The sequence below is a fragment of the Priapulus caudatus genome, unplaced genomic scaffold, assembly GCF_000485595.1.
Source record: "Priapulus caudatus unplaced genomic scaffold, Priapulus_caudatus-5.0.1 Scaffold57, whole genome shotgun sequence".
NCBI classification, from domain to species: domain Eukaryota; kingdom Metazoa; phylum Priapulida; class Priapulimorpha; order Priapulimorphida; family Priapulidae; genus Priapulus; species Priapulus caudatus.
The window spans coordinates 529472-547242 of record NW_014577118.1 but is presented as its reverse complement, the minus strand read 5'-3'; the positions used below and the strand labels follow the sequence as shown (position 1 = coordinate 547242).

Genomic DNA, 17771 nt, shown 5'->3' with positions numbered 1-17771 from the left:
CGCGTCGGCTGCCAGACGGACTTCTGCTACCACTGCAAGGCCGAGTGGCATCCGAACCAGACGTGCGACGCGGCGCGCGCGCAGCGCTCACACCGCGTCCGCTCCTCGTCCATGTACAGCCAGGACACGCACATGGAACGTACGTACACACACTAATATATATCTATATATATATATGTATGTATATGTATATATACTAAACATAAATCAGCTAGGACACACATACATACAATATAAATCCAGTAATACATAGGTTAATGTACACACAGACACAGACATACATGAAACAAAGGTACATTATAGCCAACGAATATATACACAGTACACATGAAACTTACACGGCTACACTACTATATCTACGTAGTAGTCGTGGAACATGCGTGCACACTCTACGCACTGTATACACACGTACATACATAGATTTCATGCTGTTTAGTGTCAAGGCATGTACTGGGAGCACTATCCGAATATTTGCTTGCGAGCAAATACTGTCACATGGGAATCGGATGTGCAAGGAGGACACAGTCACGAAATATTACTGTCGCACGTGATGCCCACGTGTGCGTTATGAATACACGTTTATTAGGCATTGCCCCGTCACGAAGGAGGGGAATGCCAAGCAGAAATTTGCCTTCGAATTTTCTGTCACCTGGGATGGACAGGTAGCAGGAGACAATTAAATTCATTAGCGGTTGCTGTCACGCGCGATGTGCGTGCAACAGAAGACAGCTTTATTATCAATTACTGTTTTGTGTGAGAGGCCACACGCTATACGTGTGTGTGGGTGTGCATGCGCGTGTGCGTGCGTGCATATGTGTATGTGAATGTATTGTGACGTGTGTGTGTGTGTGTGTGTGTGCGTGCGTGCGTGCGTGCGGGCGTGTGTGTGGGTACTGTGGTTTTTTTATCTCTATATATGGAATCAATAAGTCAGTAATTCACTTATACTCATGTTGTTCACTGAGAAATGTACACCTCCCACATATTTCATTTCGCGAGAATTTCTATCAATAACACCAGCCTGTCAAATATTGGCGAAATGCATTGGGGTGAACGCCGCCACGTAAAAACTTTTAGTGGGATTGACTGCACATCATTGATCCGAAGCAAACGCCATGTTGGCAAATGTATTGGCCATAATTAGTTGCCTTGAAGATTCCCAATTTCTAGTTACTTGTTTTTCCATAATCTCTGCCGAGTTTACTTAGTAAGAAACGTAAGACAAACATCACTAGACCTTTCTCGTGTGTGGCATCACCACCGATCTCTATATGCTAACTAATATAATAAGTTAGTATATGGGGATCAGTGGGCCACTTTCTCAGAGGGCGTTAATTGATTAAGTGACGTTTAGCTATAGGTGAGTGTTGGTGTGATGTTACAGGGGATAATATCAAGCTAATGTTTAGCTATAGGTGAGCGTTGATGTGATGTTACATGGGATAATATCAAGCTAATGTTTAGCTATAGGTGAGCGTTGATGTGATGTTACATGGGATAATATCAAGCTAATGTTTAGCTATAGGTGAGTGTTGATGTGATGTTACAGGGGATAATATCAAGCTAATGTTTAGCTATAGGTGAGTGTTGATGTGATGTTACAGGGGATAATATCAAGCCATGTCCGCAATGCCAGGCTTACATCATGAAGATGGACGACGGTTCATGCAATCACATGACCTGCGCGGTGTGCGGCTCCGAATTCTGCTGGCTGTGCATGAAGGAAATCTCTGACCTGCACTATCTCAGGTATGCGTCATTAACGTATACTATATATATGGGTCATTCCATCAGGTTGGGAAACAGTGCGCATGCAGCACTATATCACATTTGAAGTTGCCTTTAAGACGTTGAACGGCACGCGTCGCGCGATGCAACGGCTGAGCGCTCTAACGGCGATTGTACCGTCTTGCTTGTGCAGCCCGTCGGGATGCACCTTCTGGGGAAAGAAGCCATGGAGCCGGAAGAAGAAGATCCTATGGCAGCTGGGAACGCTCGTGGGGGCGCCGGTGGGCATCGCGCTCATCGCCGGAGTCTCGGTGCCGGCAATCATCATCGGCATGCCCGTCTGGGTCGGACGAAAGGTCAGTTGAAGGTCGGTCGAGGTCGAAGGTCGCACGCGGCGACGCGAGCGATCGGCTCCGTAATTCGTCGCGCGCGTTGTAACGTGCGCCGGGGCGTGCGCGCGTGCCCTAGCTAGAGTCGGCTGGCGAGATAAAGAGCAGGACGTAATATGACGTCGGTGTTAGTTGTGCGGCGACCGGGCACTTTTGTCGGCACGGCCTTCGTCCGACGAGAGCCCCCCCACCCGAGAATGATGACAACGTCACCGTTTGAGCATTGGCTAATGTCAGAGGATCGACTGAAGGTTGCGGGCAATCGTGCGCCAGCGCAAAATGATTGTGGTACGTGGCAACCCTAAATACAGGATACGCACGCGTCAGACATATCAAATATTCACATTCAGAGTGCTGGTATTACTGGGAGATCAATCTAGCTTTGACTATTCTAATCGTTATATTTTTATGAGACTGCGAAACGCCTACGTTACATTAACGACGTCAGTAAATTTGCTCGCCGCGGCGAAGTGTGTCTGTTATTTTCGCTGGTCGGGGACGCGTTCGCGAAATTGCCGATGCAGATGCCGGCCTAGTATAAGGCTAGCATAGGGCTAGTGTAGATCTACGGTGTGGGCAACCGTTAATGAAGCTTAATAAACCCTCAGTGATTGCAATGTATTTCGGCTGCATCCACAGTGTAAGCCACAGTTAATGCCAGGGCCACAGATGTTGCCCTCATTTGCACCCAGTGGCTAATTAGTCAATGTTGTAGGAAATGATCTTCGCGGGTGTGTGACAAAATTGCACGTACGTGCAGATACTTGCCAAAGCGCGGCCGTATCTGGTTGGAATAGTGTTGAGCAAATACATATTGCCGTTAGAATATTTAGAAAAAATATTTGCAGAAACTTCGATTTCAACTTAATTGTGAATATACACCAACTTCACACTATGGGCACGTAACTTGTCCTAATATTCAAATTTCGTCCTAAGTAAACTTTTATCATATGTTGAAATGAAATTAGTTTGCCTTGTTATTACGGTCAATCTAATATGTTATAGAAATTGTGATTATTAAATATTTGTAACTCACTCCTGATATTATACTAGATCTATACTAGCAGGAGTGAATAAATACGTGAAAAACTCGTAATTTTTAAGTCACTCCTGATACCAGGAGTAAGATAATATAGGATACCTATATTATCTTACTCCTGCAGATACTAGTACAGACGAGAGCTGCTATGGGTGCTATTCTGTCGTGCCGGTTAACTAAATGCAGTTCCTAACACTCGTTTCGCTAACCTTTACAGCTCAACAACAAGTATAGACAGGCGCCAAAACACAAGCGCAACCTGTACGTGGTGGGAGGAGTGACAGCGTCCGTGATCGTCTCGCCCGTTCTCGCCGGTCTAGCCGTCGGTGAGCAAAACGCTCTAATATATTGATTTAGAGCAGCAGAATGTTCAAGGCGGAATGCCATCGCAGCGTGAACCGCTTCTGAGGCAGAAATGAAATTCTATTGAAAGCGGGGCGGCTGCGCGGGCAGTGTCTGTGTCGCGCGCTCCACGCGTCGGCGTTGTCGAGTGTTATTCGAAACCGCTGTGTGTGTGCGATGCGCGTCGACATGCGATGAACATGCAAAACACGACTAAGTTCAGCGAATCGATCGCGTCTGCGTTGTGCCTCCGTACTAACTTGTCTTCCTAAAGCTGTGGTTACACTACCGACTTTACGTTGTCAAATTGGCGAATTGGAATAATTTCGCAACTATACAACTGACAATCGGCAGCGTAAACGCAAAAGTCGCGTGGGCAACTGGTCAATAGCAACTAGTTGGGCGATTAAAACATGTTCTATTTTCGCCAACTCGGTGTTGCCGTATTGCGAAATTCGTCCAACTTTCCAATTTGACAACATAAAGTCGGTAGTGTAAACCCAGCTTAATGTGATATAAACTTGAAGAGAGAGGGGGTCATCACGCAGTGTAGTTAGTTAATAGATCTTGGGCGGCGAGTGATTAGTTTCGTCTCATGGTAGGCTCACTGGGTTCTTCGAAATTTCACATCATCTCAAAAGACAATGCTGGGCATCGTTGCTCTACTGTTGACCCTCTATTTTCCGGACCCTGCTTTCCCGGATTTCGGTAAGATTTGGGGCTATTTTTTACACTCGCCGGAAATTCGGACTTTTGCATTTGCCGGACAGGTAGTCCCCCCTATTAGTCCGGGAAATCGAGGGTCAACAGTATCTAGTTATACACCCTTGTTTTGCTGGACGGGCATGTGAGGGGTCGAGTGAGCATGGCTATGATTGATAGAGGGGGGGGGGGGTAGAGAGAACAGCATCATCTCATTGGCACTGCCACCAGCGAACGACAAACCTTTCACTGGAGATACTTTCAAATTTACGTTTTTGCTCGTCTCAAGATAGGAAGACTTTTGTTTCAACTTCCTACTATAATATAATAATACATATAATGATATAATATATATATAATGATAACTTTCTACTGTCGACTGCAGAGAAGCCCTAACCGAAAGTCTCTCTAACGTCGCTGACGTGAGCTTAACGTCGCTGCCACCGCGGTGCGACGTATGCATTATTCGTCGTAATACTAACGATGTTTTGCGCGTCACGACAGGTATTGGCGTGCCGATCCTGCTCGCCTACGTCTACGGCGTCGTGCCGATCTCGCTGTGCCGGTCCGGAGGCTGCGGAGTGTCGACGTCATCGTCCGGCGGCGTGCGCATGAAGTTCGACGACGACAACGACACGCTCGCGGGCGGCGTTTCCACGGCGACAGGTATGGCATCCCGAGCGCGATGTAGGTGCGCGAGCTTGCAATCACGCATGCATGCACGCACACATGCAATCACGCACACATGCAATCACGCACGCATGCACGCACACATGCAATCACGCACACATGCATGCACGCTTGCACGCAAGCACATACGTACAGACACACACTGACACGCACGTAGTCACGCATTCTCGTACACACAGACATGTACGCACGCACATACGTACAGACACACACACTGACACGCATTCTCGTACACACAGATACACACAGACACGTACGCACACACACACACACACAGACGCACATGCATAGACTCACACAGACACGCACGCATAGACTCACACACACGCACGCACTGACACACACATGCAGACACACACAGACACGCATGTACAGACTCACACAGACATGCATGCACAGACGCACACAGACACGCATGCACGCACACAGATACACACAGTCACACACACGGATGCACATGCACAGTCACACACGGATGCACATGCACAGTCACACACAGACACACACAGTCACACACATGCACGCAGGCATAGGTTCCTGCTATAACCATCTATATATTATTCCGCATCCTTGTGCATGCATAACACGAAACGCTGTATTGGTTATCGAATGGGGCTTTCCCAGGAGCAGGTGTCAGTACTATATTAGATATATATATATTACCAGGAAGAAGCGCTAGGATTTTACCAGCAGGTAGGGCCACAGCTATCAATAACAACTTCCTGGATCATGCCGTACCTTGCGTAGCATCCTGGCTACCTATTGTTATATATATGTCTAATATAGTACTGACACCTGCTCCTGGGAAAGCCCCATTAGATACCCAATACAAGATAACAATAGGTAGCCAGGATGCTACGCCAGGTACGGCATGATCCAGGAAGTTGTTATTGATAGCTGTGGCTCTACCTGCTGGTAAAATCCTAGTACTTCTTCCTGATCAGACTGCTGACATTACGGGGTTCCCTGTGGGAGGCTGCATGCGTGCCATCCATGTTTGCCTTGCCACAAATCCTCCTTTCAAACACGCAACTTGTCCTCAATAATCACACACAGTGTCATCCTGGCAATCTGTCACACGGATGTCACTGACACACGTCACGCGACAGGTGTCACACATTATTCGGCAAAACTGCACTTACCCATTGTAGAGGGTTCGCAGGATTTAATTAAGAGAAATGTCATTTTTGGCATATGTATACAAGTAATTAACCTATTAGCAGTGGCTTTGACAACTGGTCTCACTGTCTTTGTCAAGTCCATCAACTTCGTGCAGCTTGACAAGAGACAGCTAGAGGCTGAAAGTAAGAAAAAAGAGGCTAATTACCTGAATTTGTCATTAATTATAATGACTCGTGATACATTTACGTAGTATAGTATAGAGTGGGGACTGTACGCGTGAAAGCACACGCGTCGTGTTGCGGGTGTTAGCCGTACAAGATACGAGCATAATGCGCACGTATATCGTATTGAATAAGCGTGCGAGCCATCGCGGAAGTTCGTGTTACGCTCTGCCGATTGTCGGCTGATGGCGGCGCGTTCTGCATTCACTAGCGCTATAGGCAGCACTTATTAGAGTCGTATTACAGCAGCTGCTGTTAGAGGTCAGGACTGTTCATCTACGTGTTTTGCGGGATGCGCAGCGTGTGGAAGTGGTGGCCGAGGAGCAGGGGGGGGAGGTCATGGGTGGATTCCAGCTTGCTAAACTATATAATGATTAATTTATTTTTAAAACTAATTAATTTTGGATTAATCGACGTCTGCGTCTGCATGTCTAATTACAACGTCACTAACCCAACCTTCTGTAAAATCATGTGTCAATTCCAGCTTACTAAACTATATAATAATGAACATAATTTTATTAATCGGAAAAAAAACAATTAGTTCAATCGGAAAAACTTAATTAATTTTTTGCAGACACGGCGATTAATTTATGGCGATTAATTTAATTGAAAAACGAATGAATTCAATTGGAAAAACTCTTACTAAACTATAATACAACTATTATATTTAATTGTTTGCAGACGCGCGCAGCATGTCGAACCACAACGTCGCCAACCCGAGTATAGGCGAGGTGTCCATGATGACGGTGAGCAGCGGGCAGATGGACCGCGTCGGCGTCGGCGCAGTGACGCTGCTGCGCGGCGTGCGGGGCGGCGAGGACGGGGAGGAGGACCACGACAGCGCGAGCAACGTCGCCATCGCCGGCGAGAGCCTCACGGGAAGCCTGTGCGGCAGCACGTGCACGGCGCCCGGCCCCAGCGGCTACCACAACAGTTGCGTGCTAGCCTGGTGCCTGCACCCGCCGTGGTTGTGTGTGTGTGTTGGTGGGTGTGTGTTGTCGTGTGCGTGTGCGTGTGCCGTGTGCGTGTGCGTGTGCGTGTGCGTGTGCGTGTGCGTGCGCTGCGTGTGTTGGCCTGTGCGGCAGCACGTGCACGGCGCGGCCGGCCCCAGCGGCTACCACAACAAGTGCGTTGTGTGTGTGTGTGTGTGTGTATGTGCGTATGTGGTGTGCGCGCGCGTAGCGTGTGTGTGTGTGTGTGTGCGGCAGCACGTGCACGGCGCCCGGCCCAGCGCGCTACCACAACAGGTGGCGTGTGTGTGTTGTGGTGCGTGTGCTGTGTGCGTGTGCGTGTGTGGTGTGTGTGTGCGTGTGCGTGTGCGTGTGCGTGTGCGTGTGCGTGTGCGTGTGCGTGTGCGTGTGCGGCAGCACGTGCACGGCGCCGCAGGCCCCAGCGGCTACACACAACAGGTGTGTGTGTGTGTGTGGTGTGTGTGTGTGTGTGCGTGCGCGTGGTGCGTTGCGTGCGTGCGTGCGGTGCGTGCGTGCGTGCGTGCGTGCGTCGTGCGTGTGTGGCAGCACGTGCACGGCGCCCGCCCAGCGGCTACCACAACAGCGTGCGTGTGTGGGGATGGGGTGGGTGCGTGTGTGTGGTGTGTGCCGCGTGTGTGCTGCGTGCGTGTGTGTGTTCGTGTGTGTGTGCGTGCGTGCGTGCGTGCGTGTGCGTATTTATTTATGCTAGACCTGTACAGATACACCTGTCAGAGTGTATGTGTGTGTGTGAGTGTCTAAGCGTGCCTAGGTGTCTAGGCACCGGCCTGGATCACCGTGTGTGTAATGCCGTTGTGCACGTAGCTTGCGCGGGGGTGTAAATTCACGTGTTTGTGTGTACGGCGTTACAGGTTAGACGTACACTCAGAGTTCCAGCCGAACAAGAGATTCAGTTTGAGCAGTGAGTCGGCGACGGCCAGCCTGAGCGAACGCTGCTCCACCACCACCGTCTCGCTGGGTGACAACGCAAGTACGTGTGCACTAGCTGATCCATAGCTAGCAGTCGCCTTAGGTAAGCCTGTGTACCTAGATACCTTTGACATGCCCACTGTTCCGCTAGAGACACGCAAGTACGTGTGCACTAGCTGGATCCATAGCCTAGCCAGTCGCTTAGCGTAAGCCTGTGTACCTAGTACCTTTGACATGCCCACTGCTTCCGCTAGAGACAACGCAAGTACGTGTGCACTAGCTGGATCCATAGCTAGCCAGTCGCCTTAGGAAGCCTGTGCACCTAGTACCTTGACCTGCCCACTGTTTCGCTAGAGACAATGCAAGATCGTGCGCGCTAGCTGGATCCATAGCTAGCCAGTCGCTTGGGAAGCCTGTGTACCTAGTACTTTGACATGCCCACTGTTCCGCTAGAGACAATGCAAGTACGTGTATGGTTGGCCACGGTGGACAAAAATCAAGATACATGACTACATATTTTATTGGTCACCATAAATCGACCAATGGCAAGCCGAGGATTTTATGCCCGCATATAATCGAAAGCCAATCAAATCAAGGAATTATGTCCACCATAAATAACTTCCGTCCCCGTTTTTGACCACTTTCCGTCCAAAAAATCAAAGGAATTATGTCCACCATAAATAACTTCCGTCCCCGTTTTACACTTCCGTCCCCGTTTTACAATTGCATAATGTATTGGACTGGTATCCGGCCTCACGCTCTGCTACACAATGTACAGCGCTCTGCGACGGACAGTTCGGCCGCGAACCAGTCTAGCCAGACGTAAAAATCTCAGCGGGCGCAGGCCATTAGCATTAATTTGCAAGCGCTGTAGCATACATGCCATTACATTGATATCAATAGTGAACCAGACAATGCGTCTAGACACGGTCAAAACGGGGACGGAAGTTATTTATGGTGGACATAATTCCTTTGATTTGATTGGCTTCGATTATATCCGGGCATATAATCCTCGCTTCCCATTGGTCGATTTATGGTGACCATAAATATGATTTATGGTGACCATAAATATGATTTATGGTGACCATAAATATGTAGTCATGTATTCTTGATTTTTGTCCACCGTGGCCAACCATATACGTGTGCACTAGCTGGATCCATAGCTAGCCAGTCGCTCAAGTAAGCTGCCTGTCAGTCTCCGTTCACTTTCCTCCTACCCTCCATCTTGCTGGGGACATTGGCAGTATGGCGTTATGTCGGTGGCTCACGGCTAGCTAGCTAGATGCTCAGGTAAGCCATCCGTAGTGTCAATCCCTTTTGCTCGTAGTGTACCTTCAAGCTACCCACCGTCTCGCTGGGGACAATGCCAGCATGTGCGCACTGATGGGGTTTATACCGAGTGAGTCAGTAAGCCACCAGTGAGTCACCTCACTTCTAATACTTTCGGACGAATGTCTGACGACTATAGCAAATGGAGTCTTTTCTAGTACACATAGCTCGGGCATGCGCTTACGGTAGATAAAAAATTTCTTCGGTAACAAAGATTTCCACTATTAACTGGAATAAACGGAGGCATGTAGCATGTAAGTAGGAGCCACCTTGTTTCAAAATGATAGAAAGAAAAATTTCTGCTTTAGTTTCAAATATAATCATTTAAATTAGCAAACATATTACTGATTTGACTTCGAACTTTTTTGATTAAAAAAAACACGGACTAAACACGTAAATGGTGGGAAATGCACGGAGAGCCACGGACTTGGACGGACTAAGTTACAGTCCACTGAAAAATTCATTGAATCCCGCGTACTAACCACGGACTAATAACGGACTGCCGTTTAACAATTATCTAATCTCGAGAGTCCATTGTTATTGCGTTCATATTACGTGGATTTCCCCGTGAGCGTGACAACCGTATACCAGCGTCGGGGCTATTGGCTACCCGTGTGGAGCAAGGCAAACAACAAGTTGTCGGCGTGTGTCTGCCACGCTCGCGGGGTGAAATCCACGTACTAAGAATCAGTAATAAGCACGGACTCTCGAGATGAGGTAATTCGGGGGGATTTCCACTGGGTGTGATTGACGGGGGGCCTCTAATCAATCACTGTGATCGGGGATGTTCTCACCGACAATATGCTGTAATGAAGTGTGCGAAATTGGCGCGCGCATGAGAAAAACGCGTACAGACGTATGTGGATGGACCGGGTGACGATATCCAAGAGGGGACATGGTAATCTCACTGAGACGGGTACACGGTCGATTTGCCGACCCGATATCGACTGTATAGCTGGCGGATCACTCTTTACGCTTTACAGACCTACCGTGGCAACACGGTACGTGATGGCTTTGGTTCTCTGAGTCGTGGTGTGACAGTCAGCATCATGCGGCATCATGTAATGTGTTCATTATTGTTAGCCTGTTGCGGTAGATTGCCTTGATGCCTGATCATCGTCATCGTCGTCGTCGTCATCATCATCATCTTTCTTTTTTTCTTTTATTATTATTATTAATATAATAATAATAGTCATTATTGTTATTATTATTATCATTGTTATTAATATTATTATTATTGCTGTCTGCAGGCCGGACAAGGCGGACAGCGTCAGTAAGTACTGCATGGTGATGGAGGTCCACGCCGACGTCGAGAAACACGAGCGTGCCGCTTCCGCGCGCCGCAACCAGGAGTCGCCACAGTCAATCCGCTCGAGTCGCTCGGTGTCGTCGCGGCGATCGTACGAGGTGCGCGGCGGCCGCAAGTCCGGCGCCGCCGGCGCGGCGAAGCGTCGCAGCGTCAGCATCGAGGACCGGCTGTGCGAGCGCGCGTCTGCCGTCGACGTCGCCACGACGATGCGCCGCGCCGCGCTCAAGTACAGCCACAGCAGCGTAGAGGGCGCCGCTCGCCGCGACTTTGGCGCGTGCGACGTGGTCGCCGGGGCGACGCGCATGCAGCAGTGGGATCGCGGCGAGGCGGAGGCGGCGGTGACGTCACGCGACGCGGGCGGCAAGAAGCTCGTCAAGAGCCGGAAGGTTCATGATCAGCAGGAGATGTGCGGAAGCAGCAGCAAGCTGACTATATCTGTAACTAGACTGGTGTAGATACCGGCATCTATTACGTTATCTAGTTCTATATTGGTATGTATGTATGCGCACCAACGTCGGACGGACGTGAGGTGCGTCGAACGTTGAAGAGTGCGCCACGGCGACGCAGCGAGCGACGCGTGCGTTCGTCGTGACACGTGCGACTGGTCGCCACAGCGACGTGACGCATGCGCAGCAGCGCGGAGAGAACAGCGTCGACATTCGACCGCAGAACTCTCATCGACGGAACTCCCGGAACCAGGTGCTACGGCTAGCCGCCGCCACCGCGTCGCACGCTCGCACGCTCGCTCGCGCGTTTCCTGGCGAGGTTTAATGCTTTTGTGGGTATTTGGCAGCAGCGTCGGCGTCGGACGCGTTAGAACGGTGATCGCCGCGGCGACTACCTACCGCCTACCGCTCAAAGCATTCCTCGCGCTTTAGCGTTGCAGACGTTTGGCATTCGGTTTCACAGCGCCATCTACTGGAGGCAGAAGGAACGGCTGCTTGCCTTCATGCCTTATTAGCAGTGTTTAAGTATGTGGGCGTCCTTTATAGTTCTGTAGTCGCTATCGGATTGTGCTCAATGTGTGAAGCCCACTGATGTCCACGGACGCCTTGTGCTAGCGGGGGAATTAGCGTTAGTTCGCGTCTGCGTGCGAGGATTGTGCTTTTGTAATTTTATGGCAATTATATACCCGTGTTAGCAAGAGGTCAGTTGGAATTTTATTTTTCGTTTGATGTGCAGTTGTCGTTTGTCAGTCTTTGCTGTCGTACGTATGCCAGTCACACGATCGACCTATCTGCTTTGCGGGGGGGTGGCATTCTAAAAACGCTGCTTGGTGACGAAGCGTCACATACAAATCGGTCCTGCTTGATGTAGCAAGGTGCCCCCACATCAATATCCGGTAGGTGCTATCTTGCTCAGCTGAATAGGTCGCTTACATACACCGTGCTATATCGGGCGTGATGCCGCCTGTTTGATTACACAAACCTCGCTTGAGTCACGACATATATATACAGTATATTATATATATATATCTGTACATACATGCGAATTTGCTCACACATCCGAGAAGGTGGAGGGAGATGTGAGCGTATACTTTGTGTACATGTTTAAGACGTGTACTTGGCGTATCTCTCTCTCTTTGTACAGTCAGTCAGTCAGTCAGTCATTCACAACAGTTGTCAGGAATGTATAGTTTGCGGCGCGTAAGATAATGTTTTTTTGTAAACCGACGTGTGCGTGCGTGCGTGCGTGCGGTCATTCAGTCCTGGCTATGTCGCATGTATCCAGCAAGCAGTGCCTGCTACTGACTGGCGGCGTGCGACTTCCCTTAGCAGTGTAAATGTCGTCTAAAGTTGTCTCCTTGGTTGGTCGAACATTTAAATGTGTGCTGTTAATGCCAGTGTAGGGGGCAAGAGTAGTGGGTAGCGGTTAGACTTTAGCGTAAAGGAGCGGAACTATACGTACAATTGCTAAGTCGTAGGAGTTCAGTACGAGTTTTGTGATAGAATTCTACGAGGGGAAATTTCTGCCAGTGTCCAACGCCCAATTCTCTGAATGAGCCACTTGGTGGCAGCACATGCTCAAATATACGTCATGCGTGTTGTGCAGTGCCAACCGATATTCTTCTGTATTGGGAAATAAATGTCCCATAGAATAATAATCTGAGTTTTGGATTTCAGTTAGTTGGCAGAGGCGGTTTTGCGCGCCAGAAAACAGGAATAATAGCGCATATGGAACTTGTGCAATTAAGTTGTTATTGCAGTCTAGCATTATCAATAACGAATGTATACGTATGTATAGCTTATAAGAATAAAGTGTATAATTGTGTATTTGTAATTTTATGCTGTTCAGTTGATTAGTTGTGTGCAAAGTGTACTGTTTAACTACTCACTACTGCTTAACATGTAGGCATAGCTGTTGTTGGCATCCGTCTGTCTCGGGAGACAATGGAGTTTTGCACCGTGGTTTGGTCCTTGCAGCGCCTGCTGTGACTATGCAGTCCGATTCTGGAACGCCAGGCCTTGTTGCAGATGCTGCATGTATGCACCTGATCCAGCTGTGATCCTGAATGTTCTTTTCTCGGCCCACTGCTCATCCCTCTTCCTATCACTTCTTTTCAGCGTTTCCCTGATCTGTACTCGTTGTACCTTGGTCTTTGCGCGAAGATGCGCGAGGTTGAACAGTCTTCCATCACTGCGTGTGCTGTGGTACACACCGTCGTCTGATGAGCGAAATGCATGTGGAAGCAGCAGAGAAAAGAAGATGCCAAATAGTGTAGGAGCGAGTACACAGCCTTGCTTTACACCGTTGTTGATTGGAAAGGGATCCGAGAATGAGCCGTCGTACTGGACAGCGCCTTGCATATGTGTTCGTGGAATGGCGTGATGGAGGAGTCTTCTTTAGGAACGTAGGTGGACAGCTAATTTTTCGGAGCAGTGTGAAAAGGCCCTTTCTGATGACTAGGTCGATGAAGGCGATGTAGAGCGCTACTCTCTACTGCTTAACATGTAGGCATAGTACGCACAAAAGAAATCACAAAATTGGGAAGTTTACGTATCAATGATAAATTTTTATTGATATTACTGGAAATATTCTAATTTGAACAGGAAACTCCTTGTAACACTTTACAAAAAATAAATACACTGACCGTATTTCTTGATAAGAACTACGTTCTCAAGAAACCACTCGTTTAAACACCAGTCCAAAAAGCAGACGTCGCGTACGCCGCCACTCTCTCTCACTCTGCAGGTGACCCCTGCTATCAGCTCCATCCCAAACTCCTCCCACAGGGGCACAGCTATTTCTTGAGTACTGTGTTTTAAAGTCATACTTACTAGCACAGTATTGCTTGAGACTATGTAGAAAGTCTTAGGTAGTCGATTCGGCTAGACAGGTAACAGCAGCTGGGATGGAGGCGACTCGTCAGTACCGTCGCGAGCCACCAGGTGGGGTCGCCTCTGCCTGACCCGGCGATCAACGCCGGGCCGCGACGGCTAGCACAAGCTTGGGTAAGCCACTCCGCTCACTCTCTACTCTCACACCTCGCACACAGCACGTCTCCCTACATGCCCAACTCTAGTCACGCACTCAAGATCTCGCACGCACACACGTCCGTGCTGGTGCCAAGGGCCTTCAGACCGTGCACGCACGCTCGCTCGCTCGCACTCTCCTTCGCGACCACACGCTCATGCACGCGACCTCCAAATGACCTTTCCCCCATCTCTCGAGCCAGCGACGACGTGACGGTCCCTCCACCGCAACTCCTGCCTTCTTACACAAGTAGCTATGATGATGATAGATGGTTTGCGGGCCAATTACACTGAAACAACGAGGCGGGCAACACTCTCTGCCTAAGGTAATCGTCCCACTGCCCTAACAGTCGATCATAAGGCAAACCATGGTACAAGAATGATAAAAGAACTGCAAAATGTCTCGGCAGAACACAATGTGCCCGCGTTTCTCTCTCTCTCCATGTATATTCATTGGCGACCACTGCTGCCATCTGTTGGCTGCATGCGGTATTAACCCTTGGAACAAAACTTCAACTAATGCAAATTTACAACTTCAAATCTAGTAAGGTAACTAGGAGTCAACACCGCAATGCAAACTGGAGTCACCGAGACGTGATATAACTTACACGACACACACAACATATGGTTCACCTCTGTGTACACTTTTACCCAAGAACATAGGGTGGGCCGTCTCATCCCCCCTCTCGCGCACACTTTCTCCCTCTCTATCGCTGAAATAACGTTATTTAGATTGCAGAATAAGAAGTAGAGGTAAACATTTAACGATAGTAATATCATCACACAAAAATTCTGAATTAATTTACGTGAAACATCCTAAAACATACAATATATTGTCGGACTGAATCTCACAGGGAGCAAGTCCTACTCATTGCAACTTTATAAAACGGTACGATTCTCAAAGGGATCCTTACAAAACATCTCAATATACAAACTACATCTCATTTTTAACAGACATTCTAAACATGCTACTCTCAAAAAACTACCTTTAAAAACTCGCCTAAACACATTGGAATGACATGACACATATCATGTAAACTTCTACTGACAGAACGTCAACGTTGGGGTTACTCTCCCTCATTCTGTGTCCATACAGGGGGCCTATCGAAGACAACTTTCTATAATACATACACGTTAAATATTTGTCCGTATATCTTACTATGGGATGGTGGAGACAAGAGCAGACGGATACCACGTATATATACACATATGCGTACATATACATACGGTACTGAATGACAGGCGAGCAGATTTGCCTCGCCTGAGATCACCATGAGCACAGCACGCCTCCGTCGGCAGACAAAAATCGGTCAAAGGTCACGTTCATCACACGTTCACGTTCACGGATGAGTGGCGCCATCCAGCGGGCGAACACTCAGTCTTCGGGTGGGCAGGGGGAATGTTAGAGTTAGAAGTGTGGTACCGGCATGCGTGCGCCTGGCACAAGCAAACACAAAGCTGTCCCGATGGCGAACTGCGCAGCACTGAACGCAACACTTATAAACGTTCTATCCGTATAAAAAGAGGAAAGTGTATTTTGCAACTCGCCAGCACCGGATAGGATGTCGGGCCCCTCCCCCAGCAAACACCAGTGCTCAGCAGAGAGTTTGTGTTCTCACCCACTGAACGCAGCGGCTGGGGTGTGTCACTCAGTGACAGTGAAAACTGCCCGTCAGCGTGGAGCAATACCGAGTATGAATACGTACCCTCTCTGCGGCATAAGGTACCTGCACTCACATAGCGTATGTTGCATAATACAGAACATTCCTGCTAGCGTCTGCTGCACAAGCCAGAGCTGCACCCTCGCAATGCACATCACACACATCGCATGCCTTCACCCATACAGTGCCTGCTCCTCAATGCATGCGCACACCCCCTCTCCACAGTATGCTGGACAATGCATGCGCGCACCCACCCCCCTGCGACGTGCGTGCTACATGGTGCAAAAATATACGATAGGTATTTACATCAAATCTATGCAAGTACATGGTAACAACAGAGGTAGAATTAAAGACAATGCGGCAGGTTTATACTAAGTTAACGTACAGAATCTGAGTGAAGTGACTGCAACAAACTATGACGACTATGCTCTATACAACGACACCGACGACATAGACACAAATAATGTAGAGGGCGCTACAGTCTGTCGTACAAGAAGACGAATGCTTGGCTATAGAACCCAACAGCTATGCCGCACCCGCGAATGCGTCAAACATTTGCGGTCACAGGCCCCCTAGTGCAAATGCAAGAACAGTACAGCAGTGAGCTGCCTAAACTCACACCCGCCACTTCTTTCCAACGCTTTTTGGCCTTCCCACGTCATATATAAATAGGAAGCCACATGCCATTAACATGCTACCAAAACCTGATACGACCCCCTAACACTGCAAAAACTACACCGAGATTTTTAAAAAAGAGATCGAAAATAGACGACAAATAACGAGTGCTTCTTCTTCTAATTCTATATTTCACAAAATTCCTTTGCCAATTGTGGTAGGAAACCATTTTTCCAATTCCAATTTTACACCTTTTTCCTCTTTTTCTCACAGTTCCATCACTGCCTTTTCTACTATGTACACAACACTAGCTCTCTACACAACGTTTTCACAATCTTTACACGAAGGCAGTTTTAGCTCGGGAACGTGGCCAATTACACATGGTGTAACGAGACAGCGACAGCTGGCGAATCGCTCTCTCGCCGCCTCTTCTTCGCAAAAACCGACGACGCGGCGCGACACAAAAGCCGATTTACGCAGATCATAAAACCGATCCAACTGCAACCCCCCTCCTCCATCCCCCCCCCCGCCCCGCCCACCCCCACCACTGGCCTGTTGCAGGCGCACGCGCACACGTACGATAAAACCTAGTTATTGGCGTTTTCCCCGTCGAACGCGGCGACGGCGCTCGAGCGCCCGATCGTGATGATCCATCGATGCCCCGGCGTCGTCTCCCGTCACTGGCTCTCGACGCCGGCCTGCAGGCAGCGCCGCTGGTGGTTGGTAGTAGTGTGATCGTCCAGCACCTGATAGTAGTTCTTTGTGAGTGGGCAGAAGGCGCTGCTGCTGCTGGCGCGCAGCTCGATGCCGTTGGGCTTGATGGGGCTGTACTGCAGCGGCTCTGTCATCGACGCCCGCCTGCAAGTGTTGTAACGACGCACCAATGTAATGTGATGTCACGCACACAGAATATATCTATCGATCAATCTATATCTATATATATATCTATCTATCTATCCATCCATCCATCTCTCTCGCTCTCACACTTTATCTCTCTTGTTCTCTCACACTATCTCTTTATCTCTCTCGTTCTCTCTCTCTCTCTCTCTCTCTCTCTCTCTTTCTCTTTCTATATATATATACATAGGTACGATAGAACGTATATATAGATGTCTGTTAAAAGATTGACCAGATTCTAAACTAAGTCCATCACAATGCAATGCTTTTGGGGACAACTATAGAATGGAAGCCCTGCCTTTATAGAAGGAGGGTTTCTAGACGGCGGGAGACGGCCAGGCCTGGTGGTAGAGGAT

At 48.8% G+C, this 17771-nt stretch overlaps 2 protein-coding genes across 2 annotated transcripts in view; one reads left to right on the top strand and one right to left on the bottom strand.

Moving 5' to 3' along the window:
• The window catches only part of LOC106821052 (E3 ubiquitin-protein ligase RNF19A-like), a 42728-nt gene extending 29679 nt beyond the window's left edge, over positions 1-13049 (top strand). The window contains exon 9 of the mRNA XM_014825693.1: positions 10711-13049. Within this exon, the coding sequence (XP_014681179.1) occupies positions 10711-11224 (514 nt within the window). The 3' untranslated portion in view covers positions 11225-13049. The remainder of the gene's footprint in view (positions 1-10710) is intronic.
• A 4016-nt stretch (positions 13050-17065) lies between these two features.
• Positions 17066-17771, bottom strand: part of LOC106821056 (protein FAM117B-like) — a 144747-nt gene continuing 144041 nt past the window's right edge. The window contains exon 9 of the mRNA XM_014825697.1: positions 17066-17376. Within this exon, the coding sequence (XP_014681183.1) occupies positions 17196-17376 (181 nt within the window). The 3' untranslated portion in view covers positions 17066-17195. The remainder of the gene's footprint in view (positions 17377-17771) is intronic.